Genomic DNA, 21837 nt, shown 5'->3' with positions numbered 1-21837 from the left:
TAACCTCCCACACAATCTACAGGTGACGTTTCTAGCTGGGCAAGGACGTCCAGACCTGGAATGAGGAAAATTTCCACATTTGAAACAAATATTAGTTTGTTTAAAGAATTTGTTGTCAGTGCGACCTGGAGCATTTGCCTTATTATCTACAACTTTAACAACATTAACAGTTTCTTCTTTACAAAATGACGTAGAGGATTTGCCATCAAGCTCTTTGACAGAAAGTTTTGAAAATTCAATACTTTTAGCAACACGTACAGTTTCTTCAAGTGAAGGATTACCTAAAGAAAGCAATTTTTGTTGTATACTTGTATCTAAACATTTGCAAATATATTGATCCCTAATCATTTGATCTCTGAAATTTTCAAATTCACATTCTGCACTGAGTACTCTCAGTGCGGAAATGAAATCCTCAACCTTTTCTCCTTGCTTCTGTTCACGTTTATAGAATTTGTGTCTGACAACAACCAAACTGGGTTTAATATCAAAACGTAATTCTAATAATCTTACAGTTTGATTATAGTCATCCAAATCCTCCTCTCCTGGAGGAAGTACCAACGGAGGTAAATGTTTAAAGATTGAGCGACCTTCAAACCCAAGACTATTCAAGAGGAGATACTTTTTCCTTTCTGCTCTGTATCTCGATGCACCAATGGCTCCTAAATAAGTAGTGAACGCATCAAACCACTTCTTCCAGTTAATAGGAGGTTCCCCAGGAAGATCAAGAAAAGGTGGTGGAGGAGAGACTGCCTGTAAACTAATTTTCCTTGAAGAAATGAGCAAAGTTAAAAAAACTGTGAACAGAAGTTTATCCAAATAACTTTTTGTGTAGGAGATGATGAGTTCCTTGACACTATCAGTTAATAATATGAGCAACAAAAGTAAAAAAAAAAAAATAAAGTTATTAAAACGAACAAGAGTAATATTAGATGCTTTCTCTGTGGAAAAAAAATTTAGAATGCAAGGTGACAAAATGTTTTGATACCGTGTTGTAGATCGCGTGAAAAAATTCAAGTGAGTTGATGAAAAAGGACAAGTCTTCGTTCCTCGGTGAAGAAAAAGTCTTCGTTCCTCGATGATGCAGTTCACAAAGTAAATGAAAGTGACACGTTTTTATTGGGTTCGATCTCCGTTCAAGTACGTGTTGACTAAACACAAGAATGTCAATGTCTGACTTGCGTATTTGCGATGTTTTCAAATGAAAAAAAATAATCCTTAAAATGGCGCTTGACGATGCGTTTCACAAGTTCAACGTTGCGTTCCAGTATTAAAATGGCATTGACGTTGTGATGCGTTTCAGTAACAAAGGCGTCGCATTCCACACACGCTTGTAATAGTCAATACGCTATTGTCGTTAGAAGCGTAGATAGCGTTGGTAGGATTGCAAACGTCATACCATTACAGTACGCTGATAACGCAGGTAACGTAAGTAAATTACGTAGATAACGCTAATTGCGTTCACTGTGCGAAAATATGGTCGCACGTATACGTATACGTCAAATCACTTGCACTGAAAGGAAAGCTGCCGCCTTGAAGTAAGTAAAAATTACACAGTACCTTGCTCAATCAAAACTCACAACGCTGAAATCTTGAAGAGGTAGAGAAGTTCAAAATGAGAAATGAACGAGTCTGTGAAAGTACTTCACTTGTGGTTTTTGTCGAGTAGAAATCTTGATACTTGAATGCACGCGTGGATAGCATACACCTGTTGACGATCGTCGCCACGTTTTTTGTAGTGAAGAAGCCGGAATCGAGGTAGTTGAAATGTAGGTTTATTCTTAACAGGTGCTGCGCAGCAGCTCAACAGCAAGCCAGATAGTCAACTGTGTAAAGTACATTCAAAATACATTCTAAATAGAACTAAAAGGACAAGGGGAAGAACAGGCAAAGAGAAGAGTTCTAGAAAGACTAGAGCGAAACATTAGCGAAACATTACACTGTATGAGGGCAGTCAGCTCCTGAATATCCAGGAACTGCTTAAAACTAAATTCAAGTAAAACAACAAACCTGCTTTTTGGTTCTCATCCCTCTGTATTATATACGTCCTGGTGGCCTTCAGAGCTGGGCTCACTTCCCACTCCAGTTTGAGTGGTTAGTGGCGTTCTGGTCAACAATAGACTGTCCTTTCATGAACAGGTAAAGGCAGTCGCCTTTACTGCCTGCTGTGCTCTCAAGATGATCAAGAAGGTCATCCCATTCGTTCCCAACAATCTCAAGTAAACAGCAACAAGCTGTTCTTGAATGCCCGTCAGCATGTTCTTAACAAACTTCAGCAAACACAAGGAGATGATGGACGGAGCGCTGCAACTTTTCAGACACTCACCCCCAGTCACAGATCTGAGTTGAATCCATCATCGTTCTTTAGCTCACTTCGCCACCCCAGTTCAGGCACAGCTGTATGCAAATCAGTCTTGACCCTGTGCCTCATGGGAACAGTCCAGGCCTAAATGCCAAGCCATGTCTTCCCTGGACCGGAAACAAGCATCCTGGGACCGGTTTCGGGCTAACAGCCCTTATCAGCCAGTCTAGCTTGAATCCAGTGGCAAAGTGAGCAAGGGACCCACGTCTGGACTGTTCCCATGTGGCACATGGTCAGGACTGATTTGCATATAGCTGGGTCTGAACTGAGGTGGCGAAGTGAGCTAAAGAATGATGATGGGTTCAACCCAGATCTGTGACTGGGGGTGAGTGCCGGAAAAGATTCAGCGCTCCATCCATCATCTTGTTGTGTTTGCTTTAACAAACTTCTGACATTGCAAAATGCAGCCGCCAGATTGCTTTTGAAAATTCACAAATATCTTTCAACATCAAGCTCCATTAGGACACTTCAATGGCTGCCAGTTAGACAGAGGACACTCGTTTAGTCTCTCTGCATTGTTCACAAGGGCCTGCACGACCAAGGTTTGATTTCTTTCAAGAAACATTTTTTCTGGTACGTTCCAGCCAGACCTCTACGCTCAGCCATGGCTAAAACTATTTTAGTGCCGTGAGTTAAGCGTGCCACCTGGGTTGCCAGAGGCTTTCTACTGAACACCCCTAAGGCCTGGGGTGCTCTCCCATTGTCAACCAGATTACAGCCTAGTTGTCTGCTTTTTAGGAAGTCTTTATAAACATGGCTGTTCTCCTCTTACTAGACCCCATGTTAAGTTTCACTCTGGCTGCGATTAGCTAGCACCAAGATACCCAAGAGCATTTGAGCGCTTTACCAAAACATAGCAATAACATTTAATCACTGGCGTAGCAAAGCCCCTGCAGCCTCTCTGGCACTTGTGGGCCCCCAACCTAACAGGGAGCCAACAGTCATTCAAGAGGGGCCCCATTCAGCCCAAGCCTAATTAATATTTGTGAGATATGGGAGATTTATGATCCCTCGTCACATTCTGCTGGGGGCCCCATCAGTTTGCATTACACCACTGTTTTTAATTTGCTGCTGGTCCTAGAACGCGCTGTCAATCAAGATAAATATATACGGTCACACGTGAATGCATCTCAATGATGACTTGATGGGTGAGTTGATGGCGATGGGAGAATAACTGACACTGGGTCATCTCTGCGCATCAAACACCATCGGCAGGGCAGGAGCCCACCAGACCCGCTTCCATTTGATTCCCACAAATGAGTGTGACCGGCAGAAGATGGGTGCCCGCAAAGCGTAAAGATTTCAGAGACTCTGACGGAGGATTGAGGGAGGATACTTGCTCTGCTATGGACATAAAAGAGCTGCATCTAGAAATGAAACCTAGCTGCACATTGATCATTCCAAAATAGACTCCTGGGCCCGCAGCTTAGACTACATGGCAGACATATTGGATACGCAGCACTCCTGCATTGACATGGCGGAACGCAGGATCTCAGACGTTGAAGTTGATGGAATGTACATACTAAGAAGCTCGAAGACATGGTGGGCGAATTGAAGAGGATTAAGCCCCAAAAATGAGAATTTTGAGGCATGCTAATTCAGAAGATATAGCACATTTCTACTCTCCCCGTTTCACACAACGCAGCGCATCAACTTTGCTTGGTACCCCGCATTGCGTAAAACATTAGTTAATGTGCTTTATAGAATAGAGATTGTATAATCCTTCTATCAATGTATGCAAACGATATGCTCCTGTTTGTCAAAAACTCATTCACCAATTTAAACCATCTCAAAAGAGAAATCACCGCCATTGGCAGATGGTGTGGGTTACAGATCAACTGGTGAAAATTAATAATAATGCCTTGAAACAATAATTTGCACATTTGACATTGGAATTTCCACTAACATCGCAGGTTGACTCTATCACATACCAGACACTATCCCTTAAGAAATCTACGACGAAGGCATAATCAATATAATTTTGTTAACAGTGAGATGGATCTGGTTTCCCTTGCCAGTGGCTGGCAGAGCGACACTAATGAAGGTGGCACTACTCCCGAAACTACTGTATCTCTTCCAAAACCTTTCCCTTCCCCTAACTAATTGGGAACACTCACGGTGAACGTGGCATGGGTGGTTGGGCAGCCAAGGGATAGCTGGCCAAAAATGCAATTAGAAAATGAATAGGCGGATTTGCCACTCCTGTGGGTTTGTCGCTCAAGCGCAAATTGCACACCACAATAGTTGGCATGCACCACCCTATGACCTCAAAAAAGGCTTGTGAACCCAGTTCTTCCACTGCTTTGTTTCAAAAGTTCGACAGGCCGATCAGAGAGATGATTGGTGTGGGCAGGGTCAAGACTGGAAGTGCTAAGGAGCTATGTGGGGTGAGGACAATATATTCCCATCTCATCCTGCAGTCCACTAACCCTGTGGCTGAGTGTTTGGTGCAACGCAGTTGTAAAGGTGGGATTTTGTCTCAGATTAATTTTGTAAATCAGGCCCAATATATCTAAATAGTCACAAGATTTAGGATTTGAGATATCAGACACTCAATGGAGTTTTTGCTGCTGGCAGACTAAAGAGATGTCCCCTCATGGGAAACGTATGTTGATACATTTCAAATCCATCAACGTAGTCTACTATTCACCAACGAGTATGGCTGGGTTTGGAGCGGGACAGACTTCATGCACATGGTTTGGGGCTGCCCTTGGATAATTAACAAAACATTGTGCTGGTCCTAAGTTTAGGAGCAATTTTACCATTATAGGTGTGGTAGTGAGTGTGTGTGCTGGACCTTGATTACTCCCAGTCTCTCTTTTTATCTATATTGGCTGCCCTTGGATAGCCTTGTTCTGGGTGCCAGATCTGTAGGTTGTGAACTCTACACTCGCGATGTGTAGCTATTGGCACTCTGCTAATGCATAGCTCTGGTCAGGGCCAGCTTTAGTGCTGTGGTGCCCGGTGCGACAATCTTTTTTGGTGCCCCCACCCCCAATGACCTCCTCCTCTGATTCCCTCACTGCCACCCAACAAAAATGTCTCTCATCTCTCCATAGCCTCTCTCGCATGTATTATATTTGTTTTAAAGCCTCTGTAAAGGCTGGCTGTACTAATCCACTCAGCTATCAACATAACATACGAGCTGTTCTTTGCAGCAGGCATATTAACCATCTGCGCTACTTTATGGCGAGTAAAAACTGCCTTTAGACAGCACTCCAATATCTCACTCCCTAGCAAGAACATTAATCAAAAGAGTTATCTTGACATTTTTATTGCTGCCTGAAAGCTGGCTGCACAAGGGACTCTGCCGCAGGTGTTTTTAAATCTTAAATTATTGCTATCACAGCGCCCCCCTGAAGTCAGTGCCCCCCTCCAGGTAAGAACCGAGTGCGGCCGCCCCGGTCCCACCGCCCTAGAGCCGCCCTGGTTCTGATTCCACGGTCAGGGCAGGCAATGATAACAGGCCGCCGATGGCACCTGCAATGGAGGTCGGGTGTCATGTGACTCCTAGACACCTCCAGTGCTGGCCGCATAAAATGCTTGGAGTGATGGGCGGTAAAATATAATGCCACCTATGGGGCAGCTTTCTTTGTATGTATGTCTGTATATGGTGTTTCTATAGAGCTAACCTAGCCAACATGCGGCTGAGCCTTCCCTGCACTATAACTGCGTTTAAAGTGTATTCTTTGTTCTCTAAGAGGAACAGAAACCCTCATCATGACCTTTAACAATTGAACATTTATAGCTAATAAAATCACAGATGATCAGAATTAGAAATGCGCTTTCCACCGAAATGACCTATTGGCCAATGTTTCCCCTGCGTCACGTGGAAGTAGATATTACGTCATTGTTTTCTCTTACTGAGGGAACAACAACGTCCAGGGGTGAAGACCTTTGGTTCCCCGAGTCGCACGCTTCCTGGGCTTATTTACATCTCGTTTCGTGTGAAGTAAACAACAGGCCTGCGTAGAGTTTCCAGTCTGCTCTCGCCTTCTGACCGACGTCACTTTCTCCTCCTAAGTAGTATTTTGCCGTGGTGGGGGTGAAGGGTGAAGCGCGGCTCGGTCGCCTGTGGCAGCAGCTGATGGGGCAGCCTCCGACTTCCTCATTCTCCGAGCAGCGCTAGAAAATGCACAGCAGACTTCCTGGTCGCGATCATAATAACAGAGTCTGGCAGAGCGGCCCCAGGAACGCACGTCCCCGGGGGTTTATCCGATCACCCGCCTGCCACTCCCTTCACTATTTTTATTTATTATTCTTGTTTTTTTTTTTTTTTAATTTCTGTAATTTTTTATTGAATCTTTGCCAGGGCATAACTTGCCTGCTTTGTTTTATTTATGTTTTTTTCAATTGTACAATTCAAGCCCTGAACCGTTTTTCAAACAGATTTTCGGCAGTTGGACGCGGACGTGTGGTGTTTCTTCCAGTTGTGTTTTCGTCCAGCGAGAGTTCTGAGTGGCAGCTGGGGAGGGCATGGAGCCTGGCACGTATGTACCCTTCCAAAACCTGTCGAAACCCGAATATTTCACCGCCATGGAAAGAATTGTCTCTGATTTCGCTCCCGAGAGGCAAGCTGAGGTGGACGACCACAGGTAAGTGAAAGCTTCAGGTGTGCTTCTCATAGTTGCAATATTGTTAATTTTGTCATCATCCTGATTTACGGAATCCGTATTTGACACAAAATCAGATCTCTTGAAGAACAAGCATTTGCAATGCAATAAGTCTCGCATTAGGAACGTTTGAGCTATTGGTCTTGTAAATGACACATTTAGGGGCAGATTTATGTTAACTGGCGCATCCCCAGAGATGCGCCAGTTAACATGCGACACAGTGCGCCACAGCTCCGCCACCCATGGTGCGCCGCATTTATAATGCGGCGCACCATGGTGCAAAAACGGCACAGAAGCGTGACGCATCTGTGCCGGTAATGTGGCGCATTGCTGGAGTTGTGTCGCAATCGCGACGCAGCTCCAGCAAGGCTCGGGGGTGCCTCATCTACACAATGCTGCATCAAGACCTACGCCTGCTTCAAGCAGGCGCAGGGTTTTGGCGCAGCATTGGCCTGAAAGTGACTGAGTGAAATCTCATAGATTTCACTCAGCCACTTTCAGGAGGCGTTCCTGCGCAGGGACGCCCCCCCCCCCTGTGCAGGAACGCCTCCTTATGGCGCAGGGCTTTACAACGTGACGCATCTCCTAGATGCGTCATGTTGTAAATAGGGCGCATTGTTTGCGCCGCAGTTGCGTCAAATATAGTGACGCAATTGCGGCGCAAGGGCATCATAAATCTGCCCCTTTGTATTTATGTGTTGGTTTTGAAAATAGCGAAATTAATAGCTTTGTCATTTACAATGCCAATAGTTTTAACTTTCGCAAATGTGACACCTGTAGCATTTGTAATGCAATATGTGTTGTATTTACGTAACTTAGATGTATTGATATTACAAATAACAATGGCTTTTAATTGTTTTAAATAATTAATACTTAAATAAAAGTTATTGTAATTTATAATGGCAATAGCTTAAACTTTTGTAAATAACTTGTGTGAAGATTATGTTCAGTGTATTTTATTGTGACGAAAATGCAAGAACAGAAGGGAAATATTAACATCTTTTTGTGACATTTGTAATAAAGCTTGAAACATTGAGAGAACATATTTGAACCTGTTGTTGAATGGTTGCACAGATTGATGCTGTGGTGGCGCTGAGTGATGCTGTGGCGTTCAGTGATGCTGTGGCGTTCAGTGATGCTGTGGTACCGCATAGTGATGTTGTGGTGCCCCTGAGTGATGATGCTGTTGTGCGATAGATAGATAAAGTGAGGGCGATAGATAGCTAGAGGGAGGGGGAAAGATAGATAGAGTGAGGGCGATAGATAGATAGAGTGAGGGCGATAGATCTATAGAGTGAGGGCGATAGATCCATAGAGTGAGGGCGATAGATAGAGTGAGGGCGATAGATAGAGTGGCTCACATACATGCCTTGGGGCATGTATGTGAGCCACATGTTCACACATGTTAATTTCAGGGGTGCAACAGGGTGTCCTATTGACACCCTTTTAACCCTGAAATTGCATTCTCAATTTGAGATTCTCTAATTGAGAATCGCAAATTGAGAATGTCTTCCAAATAATTCCTATGGGCCTTCTAGCCCCTAGGAATGAATGAGAAGGTATTCCTTATTTGCAAATTTCTATTTTGAATTCGCAAATAAGGAATAATTGGGATTCGCACAAAAATGTGCTAATTCTACCTACATTTCGTTTTGCGATTCTCTAATTGCGATTCCCAAAAAATCGCAATTTGAGAATCGCAAAACAAAAATTACCTACATATGCCCCTTTGTCTTCAGCGGAAATCAACTTCTTAAATGTAATTAGAACTCTATAGATGTAATGATTCCTTCTTCATCATGATTGTTTTTATTTCACTATTAATACAAATTGATGTTAACATTGCAGAAACTATTCTCAAACCTGTAATAGTTTCAACAGGTCACACACACACTAGGAGAATCACAAATATATTGCATCTCTTTTGAAAATTCCATGTCCCAAATCATAGGTTACTTAATAGTGTGGGAAGTTCATAATAAATACAAATTGTACTTTACTGTACTGCATGGCTGTTTTGAAGAAAACGAGTGATACACAAAGTTCCCCAATTTTGTCTCTTGCTTCATAAATTATAGGGCTCCCGGGTTTATGGTATTCATTTTTTTTGTCATTTCCATCTGTATTTATCCATATTTATTTTTTGTCAACTTTATCTGTATTTATCCATATTTATTATTTGTTTTGTGAAAAATGTCAGGCTGAAACTGGTATATTTCCACATTTATTTAACTAATAAATATGCAGTCATGCTTGAATGCCTGCCATGTTTCAGTGATATGAACACACGCCGAAGATAAATCAATGAACTTATATGAAAATATCCACATTTCAGTATCAGCTGTGTGCAGGCGGGCAACTAGAGCCAAATTTCGGGGGGGGGGGGGTGGGGGGTTAATTCTTCCAACCATAGATATAAAGGCTTTTGGTGTGTTTTCACCCCTTCTTACAGCCAGTTAGAAGGTGTGAATACACAACAAAAGCCTAATTTACAAGTAAATGGTCCTTTAAAGACCTGTTAAGTTCTCAGGTGCGGCTGCAATTAGATGCTCGCCAGCCCGCGAAGCTGTCTCAGCCCGGGCTGACACACACGACGGGGGTGGGGGGGGGGCTGAAGCCCGTGAGCCCAATGGGTGTTGCGCGCCTGGCTGTGTGCATAGCTACTGTTGTTTAAGTCTCTTTACTAAAATACCTTTATTTGTTAACCCCCTTACCTATCAATCCACACAGTTATTGGCCTGACAGTTATGATAAAGGTGTATTTAGAATCACTGAAAAAGCACCCAATTTCCGTTTTTATCCACATTTAAAAATAAAGACAGACAACAAAATAAATCGTTTTCTCTCTGTATTTATCTGTAAAAATCTGCCTCAAAATTACAGTTGTGCTGTGTATGGTTTCTCCCATGGTGGTGGCGAGCCTGCATCAAGGCATGTACAACTGTTACCCGAATGATGTGCACTAAAGAAGAGGGAGTGAGAAAGGAGAGAAATTTGACATATTCATTTTCAAATTTTTATATAGTGCTCTTAATTCAATGGGTGTCAGCGGGTTGTACGGTAGAACACCACAGTGCATAGCGTCATCACGAAATCAAGTAACCGTACAGCTGCCGTGGGTAAGCAGAGCTAAATATCAGAACAAGGGGACATATTATCAAGGGGGTTTATCTCCGCTTTTTTGGATTTAAAAGCCAAGAAAGCGGAGATAAAATTATCTCCCTATTACCTAGCTGTCGCTAACACCAGTTAGCGACAGCTAGTAGGAGATAGCCACCATCTTGGGCCCCACTTTGCATGTCAGTGATATTTATCACTAATGAGATGCAAAGTGGGCGTGCCAAGATGTTAGAGACTGGAAACAGTCGCTAACATCGCTATCTCCTATTACCAACTTCTGGAGATATTCGCGCTAAGCGCGAATATCTCCAAAAGCTAACACCTGCCCTGAGCAGTTCTTAGCCATGTTATCCAATGGGAGGTGGATAACATGGCTAAGAGCATTAGCTCACTAATGCATGAATATCGCTGACTTTTCAGCGATATTCATGCATTGCGGACGATTTTTATCGCATTTGCGATAAACCTTGGTAATACCAAGGTTTATCTGCGATAAAAATCGCCGCAACTCGGCGATAATTTTTTCACGCTAACCAAGCAATAGCGATAATTATTGCTATTGCTTGGTAATATGCCCCAAGATTCCTTGAAAATAAGGAAAATAGAGGAATCAAATAATGAAAAAAATAGGTACTGTTTTATTTTCAGACCTTTGCAAAGGTACAGATTGAGCCAGTCCATGAGGGAACCAGCTGAATATTCAAGCTATTCCATGTGAGTGGAAGGAATGCCCTGGTTACCTACCAGTAATCTTCATTACTCCAAGTCCTAGTTTTCCTCACTAAATCTCATTGTTTAATTACTGTGGCGAGGAAGACCGTTGAGGAAGGAATATAACAGACCGCTCCTTCAGTAGCAGCAATAGCTAATCTTGCATGAAAGACCTCAGATGAGAAGGTGCAACCGCGTCAGAAGCCAGGCGGGCCGGTTACTGCAGGAAATTGCCCCGTTATGCGGTTACCAAATGACTCAGTGACACCGTGGATAACAACGTTTTCAGACTAAGGTTGACGTTGAACAAAGTATTACATTATAATTCAGTTCAAGAATTGGACAAAAGGACCAGATTACTGTGCTTCATACAATAAAACACCGTACTGGCAGCAGTGTGAAGGACATACAGTCAACTGATTAAGTACAACCCTTAGGTTCCACCTTCTAAAAAGATTTCAACAACTTCTTAAGACCCCCCAAATATCCTTGCCACTGTCCTTGTTCTTGATTTGGGGAATTGTAGCCCAGAGTGTTGTAGGCTTCAAGCAGTGGTTTAGCGTTGCCTCCCTTTGCGACAGCTTTCGGTAAAGTGTTCCACCAGCATCTATGACCACCCCCTGCATGGTGCGGTGAAGGCGGCGCTGCACGGCAGCCAGATGTCTCCATCAATGTTTAAGTTGTAGTATGCGAAACAGTTTTTACACTGTGCTGTTTTTGTCAATTGCTTGGAATCTTTGATCTTTGGGGGGTCTCAGAGGGCAGACACAATGGAATTTCCCAGTGCCAAGGGCTTTGTAAGGGGCGGAGTGATTCTTGTCACCGTCAACTGGTAAATACTTTGGATGGAGCACAATAGGATAATTTGATATACTCTTGGCTTCTCCAGAATTTGCTTTGCATATTTTTCCTTAGGGATATCTACCAAATTCTTGAGGTTGTTTAACATTTGGAGTATTTATGTTTTATGTTAGTCACACAAATACCACATTCGTACTTGGCATGCGTGGTACTCATTTCTTTGAACAGCAGTGTAGCTATCAGTAGTGCAGGAGGTGTAGTGGCACCATGGCCAAGGGATTTGAGGGGTCCTCTGCTCCCCGATTAGAGCGGTTTGTGCTACCCAACCAGGGGATGGTGGCCATTTTCCTTGCTTGCAGAGAGGCCCTTGCTAGGCCACTGTGTTTAACTGAGCTCTGAGGCATGCAATGACCATATGCTTGAAAAATAAGACACAGAAAGCTTCCCATTCAAGCTGTATCAAGCCAGTTGTATGAGATGTGTTTACTACTATGCAAACACAAAGAACACATTAGACAGAATGTAACATAAATGCTCAACAAAGCTGAAATATGCCGCATATCCCTGGACCTGTTACTGCTTTAAGTAAGTGTAGTTTTAATTAGGCGCGGAAATGCTTAAGTAGTTCAAATTCCTGCCTACTCCTAGCTCATGGAGTTACTGCCTTTCTTAAGTCTGCACACTTTGGTAGTTATTTCATGAAAACAGGCAATATTTCCCTGTCACTGCAATATTTCCTTGTGAGTATTACTGCTGCAAATGGACTTTGAAATTAGGTGGAAGCTCGAGAAATGTTGTTGTCTTGCAGCAACTTCAAAGCCATTTTAGTGTGAAAACCCACATACACTTAAAGAACTATGGGCAGAAAATGTGGTATTCATGAGAAATATGGGATGGTCACAAGTGTAAAGCCTACTTTCTTACTTTCAGACATATTCAGCAACACTCCTCTGCACCAAAATCACAAACCCACAGCTCAGAGGTGATAAATTGAGTACTGTTACATTGGTTAACAGTAACATCTGTTATTTAAGTGTGGTATAAAGTTCTATCAGTGGCGTCACTAGGGGGGTGCAAACCCTACCGGGTGACACCATCACATGGGGTGACACCGTGACACCATGCAGCGGACCGTGAGGCACTGACCCGAAAATGGCGCCCGGATCCATCCACTCCAATGGGGGCGGGCGGGTGAGAAGCAGCCGAGACCTCACAGCCACCACAGAGGTAGTTGAGGGCTCCCCGGAGGCTGCGGAACACGGTGAAAGGCTTGGTGGAGCGCCCAACGCATGGCTCCAACTCCAGCAGAGCAGAGGCTGCCGGGGACCAGTTGACGGTGGGGTCCTAACAGGCCGTAAAGAGCCCGCACAGAGAGTCACTGCGAAACCGCTGGGTCCGGGGAGGTGCAGGCTTGCCGACACGGAGCATCGGCCAGAGTTATCGACTGGCACTCCCTTGCAGGCCTAATGTGGAGCAGTGGCTTCCCTGCAGTCCTACACTGGGGCGTTAGAGCAGTGCACTTGGGGGCCCGGCAGTCTGGACCTCAGAAAGACCTAGTGAGGTGCATGTAGGCCTGCAGCGAGGTAGCAGGGGCAGCGACGGTGCAGATGACAGAGCAGCCACACAGGACAGGGGGGCATCGGCCAGGCTCATCGACTGGCGACCGAGGGCAGCTGACAGCCAATACAGGGAGCCGTCCCAGGCACAGTTGAGCTAAGCATGCCGACCCATGAACTGTGCAACCCAAGCGGTGGCGCCAAGGGACCCGACGGACAATCAAGCCCCCGCAGAGCCAAGAGCCTACCCGGAGCGGAAACGGCCTGAAGCTACTTACCTCCGGAACTGCCTGGGACTGGGGTGACTCAAATGACGGAGAAGCGGCCATCGGAAATACTCTGCGACAGTGACGAGGGGACAACGACCGCCTGGGGGGGGTGAGCAAAGAGGACCACTGAAGGCGACTGACCCAGGTGAGGAGAGTTCCGGGGCGCTCCACACAGAGATCGGCAGCAGAGGGAACAGAGCAGCTGCCTGAGAGGGAGCAGTAGGAAGAGGCCTAGAGACTCACACAGGACCTAGGCACACGGCGAAAGAGGCGCTCGAAGCGGCACAAAATACAGCAACACTAGGCCATCGGCCAGAAAAGAGTTTGGCGCCCGGAACCCCATACCGAGCCACATCGCTCTCGCTGATGAAGCTGACACACGCAGACATCAGGCGCGGGCTGAACCGGCCTGGAAAAGGTGAAAGCCCTGGCGTGGTGTGGCTGAGGCGAAGCTGAGCAGAGGGGAGGTGCGCTGATCCGCGCCTCAGTGGCATCGGCCAGTAAGTCGACTGGCGCCGAAGGTCTCATGCAGAGCGGATCCACAGATCCATGGGGTAAGTCGTGAGGGGGTGACATCAGTAGTTACCGCACTGGTTGACACCAACCCTAGTGACGCCTCTGAGTTCTATACAAAAAAGCATGATCACTATTAACGTAGTAGAGCAAAGAAGTCGAATATAAGATTGGGCCAATGAGCTGCGAGTCACTCCTTGGCAAAGTAACCAGCATCACAAAACGAATCCATATGGGGCAAAAATGCACATCTTAGATCAGTTTGCAAAAATATAAAGTAATCATCAGCACCTCAAAGTTAGTGATCTACAAAAAACATAAGATCTGAATTGTAATGTGTGGCTAATTTTGCATCCGCCCTTTGACACTCTTGTTATATATTTTGCCTCAGAGCATTAGTGAAACAGACTGGGGATATGTACAATAGAAGTGGTGGAGCGTGTCGTTAGCCTCCTGGGCTTAACGACACGCTCCACCACTTCGTAAATGCAAGGCTGCACCATATGTACAAGAATGTGGTGCAGCCTTGTGCTTCCGCCTGCGATGGCGCTAAGTTTAACAACTTAGCGCCAACGCAGGCACCTTTGCACCAGTGCAAGGGTGTTGGTGTGCAGTGGAGGATTGGTTATGTGCAGGAAGGTGTCCCTTCCTGCACATAAACAATCCTAAAATGCCATTTTGTAACTTTCATGTGTGCTGCTTCAGGCTGCACACATGAAAGTTACAAAATGACAATTTTTAAAAAGGTTTGTTTATGTACAAGAAGGTACACCTTCCTGTACATAAACAAACCATGACATTTTGCTTTTTCCATTTGTGCTGCACAAGGCCGCTCACATAGTAAAAGCAGAAACAAGGAGAAATAATGCTTTTCTCCTCGTTTCGCCAACTTAAGACCAGGATTTTCCTGGTCTTAGTTTTGGCACTGCCTCCTCTGTACGCCACCCTTATACATAGAAGGTAGCGTCAAAACCATGGGCGTTGCTCTGAAACGCCCACCACAACACCCAATGCCGACCCCTTTCACGCTAAACATAGTGTGAAAGGGTGCCATATGTATAAGGCAGCGTTAAGCTACGTTAAATGGCTTAACGCTGGCTTGTACATAAGGCAAGGCCCCTATCGCCATGGGAACGTCACAAAAAGTGACGTTCTCGTGGCGATAGGGGCTTGAACATATGCCCCACTGGGGGTTATTTCCTAAGGATGGCGTAAATGCTCCTGCTGCACCACACAGTTCTGCTCAGCACCCAGCAGAGAAGGAAAGACAGTACCTGACTCAGTACACACCTCTGAACCAAATCAAAAGAAGGAGGCATATAGGACAAACCAAATGAGGAAAGTATACATGGATCAAACCAACAGAATTCATAGTCTCCACCAACCTGGAGTGAGATTTGAAAATGTCCCTGATCCCAGCCTAGCAAAGATGAAGCAAGGGTAAAACCGCAGGACAAAGGTATTGCACATGACAAGCCAATCAACTCGAAAAAATAATACATTGTTGAAGTTGCAGGCCATTCCAGCTGATGAGGTGCCCAGGTGCTGAGCCCTGAGGCAGAAGCAATGGTCACTCTAATAGCAAGTGTCCAAGACGGAGCAGGGACATAAGCAATAGGGGTGTGTGAAGGATCTGCGAACATACAGGACTAGTCACCTGGTGCTATTGAGTCAAAGTCAGGGACAGGGGTTCAACTTGTAAAGTCTCCGAGAAAAAATGTGAAAGTCTTTGAAAAATGGCGTAGAAGGCCAGCATGGACTCTCCCTGGCAGTCGCAGGGAAGGGGTGACTTTCCATGTTTCGAGCACCATTCATGAGCCCCTTTCTCACTTCCGAAAATTACAGTGAGGTCGGCAGCCACCCGACTCCAGAGTTTGGTGACTCTCCTCTGTTCTGGAATAATTCTCTGAGGTCTGACATGAGGTTTTAATCAAGTTCAGGGTTCTCCAAAGTCAGTCCTGGGCGGCCGGATCCATGTCAGATTTTTAGCATATCCCTATTTAGATAAATGTAGTTATCTTAAAAATCTGGCATGGATCCGGCCTCCAGGACAGTCTTTGCAGAACCCTGATCTAGAGCAAAAGACCCGTCTTTGATCTCTGTCTGTGCACTGGTTCCAATGAGGCCTCGGCATTTGTGGGTCCTTCGTAAGAAGGTGCATTTACTAGAACTGTGGTCCGTGCAGTGATCTTTACTGTCTCTGTACATTGGGATTGGCACAGTAATGGGGTCTACGCATTCTTCTCCAGAACTTTAGGCATTAAACAGTCTCCTCAGACTCTCTGGCCATGCCCTGGATATGGGACAGAAGTCCAGAGTCCTTGGTGGGAGCAGCAGAGCCCCAGTCCTGATGGTCTGTCCAGACTCATGGACAAATACTGTCAATTTATGTCAAGCAGTCTGCTGGTCGACCCCTAACATCACTCTCAAGGGGCACGCCTATATCTGCCGCCTGAGACCTGAACCACAGGAGATAAATGCGTATGTTTTGAGACTGGTGAGCTTTAATCTTTAGCCACAGCTCATTCTAGCAGAAGTTGTGAAATATGAATGTCATAAGAGACTTTCAGAGAGTTGGTAAGTCCCTTCATTCTTTGACTTCATTAACAAGAACATGTTTGTTTGTCTTGCAGCTGCTTCCCGCATGTATATCAAAGCACTTTTTAGAGATGTTGGTACTTCCATTCTTGCTCAGGGGGCTGGCTCTGACCTTTTCACACGTTCATTCACCCACTTCCCCAGAAGTGTTAGGATGACTCACATGAACCTGAAGGCAGTAGTCTTTTGCTTAAAACAGAAACTGTTTCCTAAAACTGTAGAATTGGCAAGAATATAACTCAACAAACTGACATGACTGAGCTATGTCTACTAAGTCTATGTGATAACTTACTCTCATATGCTTTACCATGCTACTGCCGAAATCAAATGCCACTGAAAGCCCTCCTCTGCTGAGTTTTTTCATTTGGCTCCAAATTCCTGAAGTGGCCCAGAGTCTTCACCCTCCCTTGACATATGTAGTTGTCCGCTCTTCAGCAGCAACTGCATCTTAGATGGATTTCTGGGCAGGTCCAAGACTTTCGCTAGACTTAAGGGGTTCAACTGCAGTTGGGAGTTATGGAAAGATTACATATAAAAGGATTGTGGTGAAAGAGGTGAGGAGCCATGAGGGGGCATTACTCATTATTACATTACACACACTGGTGCAAAGACGCAGCTCTGACACAACAGGAAAAATTCAGTATGTTTTCAGAGATTGAATATCAAGATAATGCACTATCTGAACATGCGACCACTGAAATCAGGATGGTGAACAGAGAGGGGAGTGACCTTAATTCCTTCTTGGAAAATTAGAATTCAGGCACAACAGGATATCTCATAAGAGAATGAATAGGTACTGCTAGAGTGGAGTATTTTACACAAAACACTGACTGCTTGGAGCCTGCTTCCACATTGTGGGAAGCATTCAAAGTCACTATCAGAGGGAAGTGCATGAGTACAGGCTATTATGTGAGAAGGATCCAGCCTACGCAGTCACTAAGGTGGAGGAGGAACTGAAGAAATGTAAATAGAAGTAGCTGCTGAAGGCGAGTGGGCAACTTAACAGTGCTGGAGAGACAGAGAGGAGGCGATGGCAAGATTTGGGAATCACGATTATAGATTATTCACCAAAAGACAATATGAACGTGGAGGTAAGGAAGGCTTCCTTTTGGCCTGAGTGGTAAACAGGGAACATAGCTCATGGGTCAGAACAGTTGTAAGAGACAAAACAAGAAACCCATTAATGGAACAAACTTCCATTATTGATGGATGATGGAATTTTGCAGGGCAAACTACATGCAAGCACTGAAAGATAGAAAAGAAAAGATAATACAGATACTAGACGAGGCAAGATGGCTTTATTTAGCAGATAATCTGTGTGAGCAACTCAGCAAGCCCATAAAGGTGGAACAGGTCCAGGAGAAATGATCAGTCAGTAACTTGGCTGCAGGGAGAATGCCAGTAACTGATGGTCTACCCATTACATTTCATAAGGAGTACCCAGATTTTGGGGTCAACCCCTTATTGTATATATACAATACATCCTGGCTTTCCAAATATTGCTAATTTCAATGAGAGAGCCCATGTTGATGTTGCTTCCAAAACCAGATTAGGATATTCGTAAATGCGAGTTCTACAGGCCACTTTCCATGAGTAATGTAGATAATAGAGTTGTAATGAGGAAGCTACAATGAAGGTAAGCAGTTTTAATTCATGACTCACCTTCACAGTGCCGCTGAACTGATAAGAGCTCTACGTAGAACATTCCGCATTCACATAACACACAGCTTGAGTGTAAAATCATCGTAATCGGATTCCATGTGAAAGGGAACCATGCAATGCAAAGTGGAAGCAGGGAAAAGAATGATAATATAAATATAATAAAATACGACATACCTCTTTATTTCAGAAAAAGAGGAACAAATAGGAAGGTAAGGTAGGTCGAGGGACAGGACACGACCAGAGATAGTGAAAGGAAGGTTATATGAAATCTTTGAACGTCATTGATGGAATACAGGATCTGTATACAGCAAACCTGACCCTTGTAGCAGCATGGCAGAACTAGCAACCAGTAGCACTTGGGAAGCAGGAGAGTGCTCACCTAGTCTCACCCAACAAAATGCTCAGGAGACGTATCACAACCAAAAACCTGACCATCATTCAACCGTTCCACATGCCTAAAATTCAACATATTTCCATATTGAGACACTACACTACAGGGATTTACCTTCAGGATATTCATTGGTTTACCACACTTCAGACTACTCGTGGTGATGTGACCAGGCTGCAAGATTCTCACCATATTTAAAATCTGGATGAAAAACATTGTTTTGAAAACCATTCATTCCGTTAGATACCATGTGTTTTTTTGTAATTCGATGATCTCAGCCTGTCTGGACACCATTTGCGTACTCATTTCCACAAATGTTTTCTTGAGCCTTGACTGACAGAGTTTGGAGGCAGATTCTCTGCCCTTTATAAATTTTAATAGGTTCTCTTCATTTGTGCCGCGGAGTGTGATGCGATTCAACCACAACGTCTTCCTCATAAATGCTTTCTAATTCAGTCCTTTAGAAAAAGCTCAGGCAAAATTGTTCTTGATAATATGGTTGAACCGTTCAACCTGTCTGTTGAACTGGTGATCATACAATGTTGTTGTGACATGCCTAATACCATAAGGGGCATATTTATCATAGGTTTGCTTCACTTTTGCACCCTGCAGTAAGGTGCAAAAGCGAAGCAACCTTTAAGTGCAATTTATCAAACCACTTAGACCAAGTTGAGTGGCCCTAAGAGTCTTGATAAATCTGTAATGCAACACAGTACAAAATGCTTAATTGTGTTACTATTCCCTAGGGAGAAATTCCATGGATGGTGCGTGGTTGTTCCCATGGAACACCCATTGATTTTGGAGCATTCAAAGATTTACCATACTGGTAGACCCTGGGAATGTGCCAAAATGCTGCGCATCCCCAGGGGAAGCATGAGGAGGAAAAATATCTTTATTTAAGCATTCCCTCCTCTACCACTAATTCCGTTACTGGTTCGGAAACTGCAGCAACACTCAATGACAATGATACTAGTGGCACCCACGTGGGCAAGACAGCCGTGGTTCACCACGCTGCTACAACTCTCACAAGTACCACATCAAAAGCTAAGATTATTACCCATGCATCTTACACAGAACCATGGAGAAATAATGCACCCAGATCACAAACAACTGAACCTAGCGATCTGGCTCCTGAAGTCATAGAGTTTGGGTATTTAGATTTACCACCAGAATGCATGGAAATCATTAAACAAGCAAGACCTCCTACCACCAGAGCATGCTATGCAGCAAAATGGAAGAGGTTTGCTATACACTGTAACAGTAAGCACATCAACCCTCTGGACGCATCCACTAAACAAATCATTTGCTATTTACTACACTTACAGCAATGTAACCTAGCATATACCTCTATCAGAGTTCATCTCGCAGCCATAGCGGCGTACCTACAAAACAGGCAACATCTTTCACTGTTTAAAGTACCAGCAATTAAAGCTTTCATGGAAGGACTCAAAAGAGTCATTCCACCAAGAAGACCACCTTCCCAGTCTGGAATCTCAACATAGTGCTTACCAGACTAATGGGGCCACCCTTTGAACCTATGCATAGGTGTGAAATACAATTCCTCACATGGAAGGTGGCCTTCCTCATAGCTATCACGTCACTTAGAAGAGTAAGTGAACTGCAGGCTTTTACGATTCAAGAACCATTTATGCAGCTACACCAAAATAAAGTGGTTCTTAGAACAAACCCAAAATTCTTACCGAAGGTTATTTCAGCATTCCACATCAATCAGTCAGTGGAATTACCGGTTTTCTTTCCAAAACCACAAACAGTAGCAGAAAGAGCCCTACATACATTGGATGTTAGAAGGGCCATATTGTACTATATAGAAAGAACACAAACTTTCAGAAAGACAAAACAGCTATTTGTTGCGTTTTCTCCTACACATAAAGGCAATCCCATCTCCAAAGCGGGCATTGCCAGATGGATTGTAAAATGCATTCAAATATGCTACTTAAAGGCAAAGAGAACATTAACTGTTCCTCCTAGAGCTCACTCTACACGTAAACTAGGAGCATCTATGGCATTTTTGGGAAACATTCCACTAGATGACATATGCAAAGCAGCTACCTGGGTTACACCCCACACCTTCACAAAACACTATTGTGTAGATGTGCACACAACACAACAAGCTAGAGTGGGACAAGCAGTATTAAAAACATTGTTTCAGACAGTTGCAACAGACACGGGCGACCACCGCTAGGGAGAGAACTGCTGTATAGTCTATTCATAATGTACCATCTGCAGCCCATATGCCTCGAACGGAATATGCTACTTACCAGTATGCATCTGTTCTTGGCATAGAGGGCTGCAGAGTGGTACATGCCCTCCCAGCCTCCCCGGAAACCTGTGTCTGTTCCAACATTATCTTATTTAGATACACTTACATGGGCACTCTTATCTGTATTCTACTATACTACTCCATCTAACCCTACTATGGCAAAACAATCTAAGGATGGAGCCGATGCCCATGCGCACTACCAACCAAGGGAGGAGTCACCAAGATACAAAAGACTCTCCAAGAGAAAAACAAAGTGCAATCATCCGAGCCCAACACCAGATGGCGATCTATTCATAATGTACCACTCTGCAGCCCTCTATGCCAAGAACAGATGCATACTGGTAAGTAGCATATTCCTTCTCCTCGTTGTTTCTTCTGTCACATAGAAAGAGGAAAATGTCTCAAGGGATTGTTTTTGTGCATGAAGGTGTCCTTTACTTACAATGCAGGTACTCTTGCACCATGGTGCATGATGCCTGCAATGGTGCTAGGCAGCATATTGTGCGCCAGTGCTGAGAAAAGAAAGGAATGCAGCGTGTAATGTTAAATATCGTGCATTTCTGCCCTTTCCCCATCATGCAGCACAACAGGCCACCTCACTGCACTGCGTGACTTAATGATAAATACACCCCTTAGTTTGCAAAAACTCCATTGTAATAAACTGAACCCTATTGTCAGTGAGGAGAGCCTTGGAATGACCGTCCCTGGGTCAAACCTCTTTGAAAAAAACTTGACAACCATCTCAGTAGTGCCATGGCCAACAAAGTGATTTTAAGACCACATTGAGAATTAATCATCCATTAGGAAGCTAAACTTGAATTCATTGGGTCATTTATTAAATGGTCTACAAATGCCAAAAGCCATATTTTTTTAAGGTTGATCATGTCAGGACACAAGACTGAGGGTGCATTTGTAGTCCTCAACATCCTTTCACTATCACAGCTCTTGGTGCACACCCTGACTCAT

At 44.3% G+C, this 21837-nt stretch overlaps 1 protein-coding gene across 2 annotated transcripts in view; it reads left to right on the top strand.

Moving 5' to 3' along the window:
- Nucleotides 1-21837, top strand: part of LOC147689145 (uncharacterized) — a 201334-nt gene that overhangs the window by 27073 nt on the left and 152424 nt on the right. The window contains exon 2 of one of the 2 annotated variants that reach the window (XM_086942037.1): nt 6749-6954. The exons of the other annotated variant lie outside the window; for it this stretch is intronic. Within the exon in view, the coding sequence (XP_086798163.1) occupies nt 6836-6954 (119 nt within the window). The 5' untranslated portion in view covers nt 6749-6835. The remainder of the gene's footprint in view (nt 1-6748; nt 6955-21837) is intronic. 2 annotated transcript variants of the gene reach the window in all.

The sequence above is a fragment of the Lissotriton vulgaris genome, chromosome 10, assembly GCF_964263255.1.
Source record: "Lissotriton vulgaris chromosome 10, aLisVul1.2, whole genome shotgun sequence".
In the NCBI taxonomy this organism is placed as follows: Eukaryota; Metazoa; Chordata; class Amphibia; order Caudata; family Salamandridae; genus Lissotriton; species Lissotriton vulgaris.
Note: the sequence above shows the minus strand (reverse complement) of the source record. Positions and strands in the feature narration are given on the sequence as shown.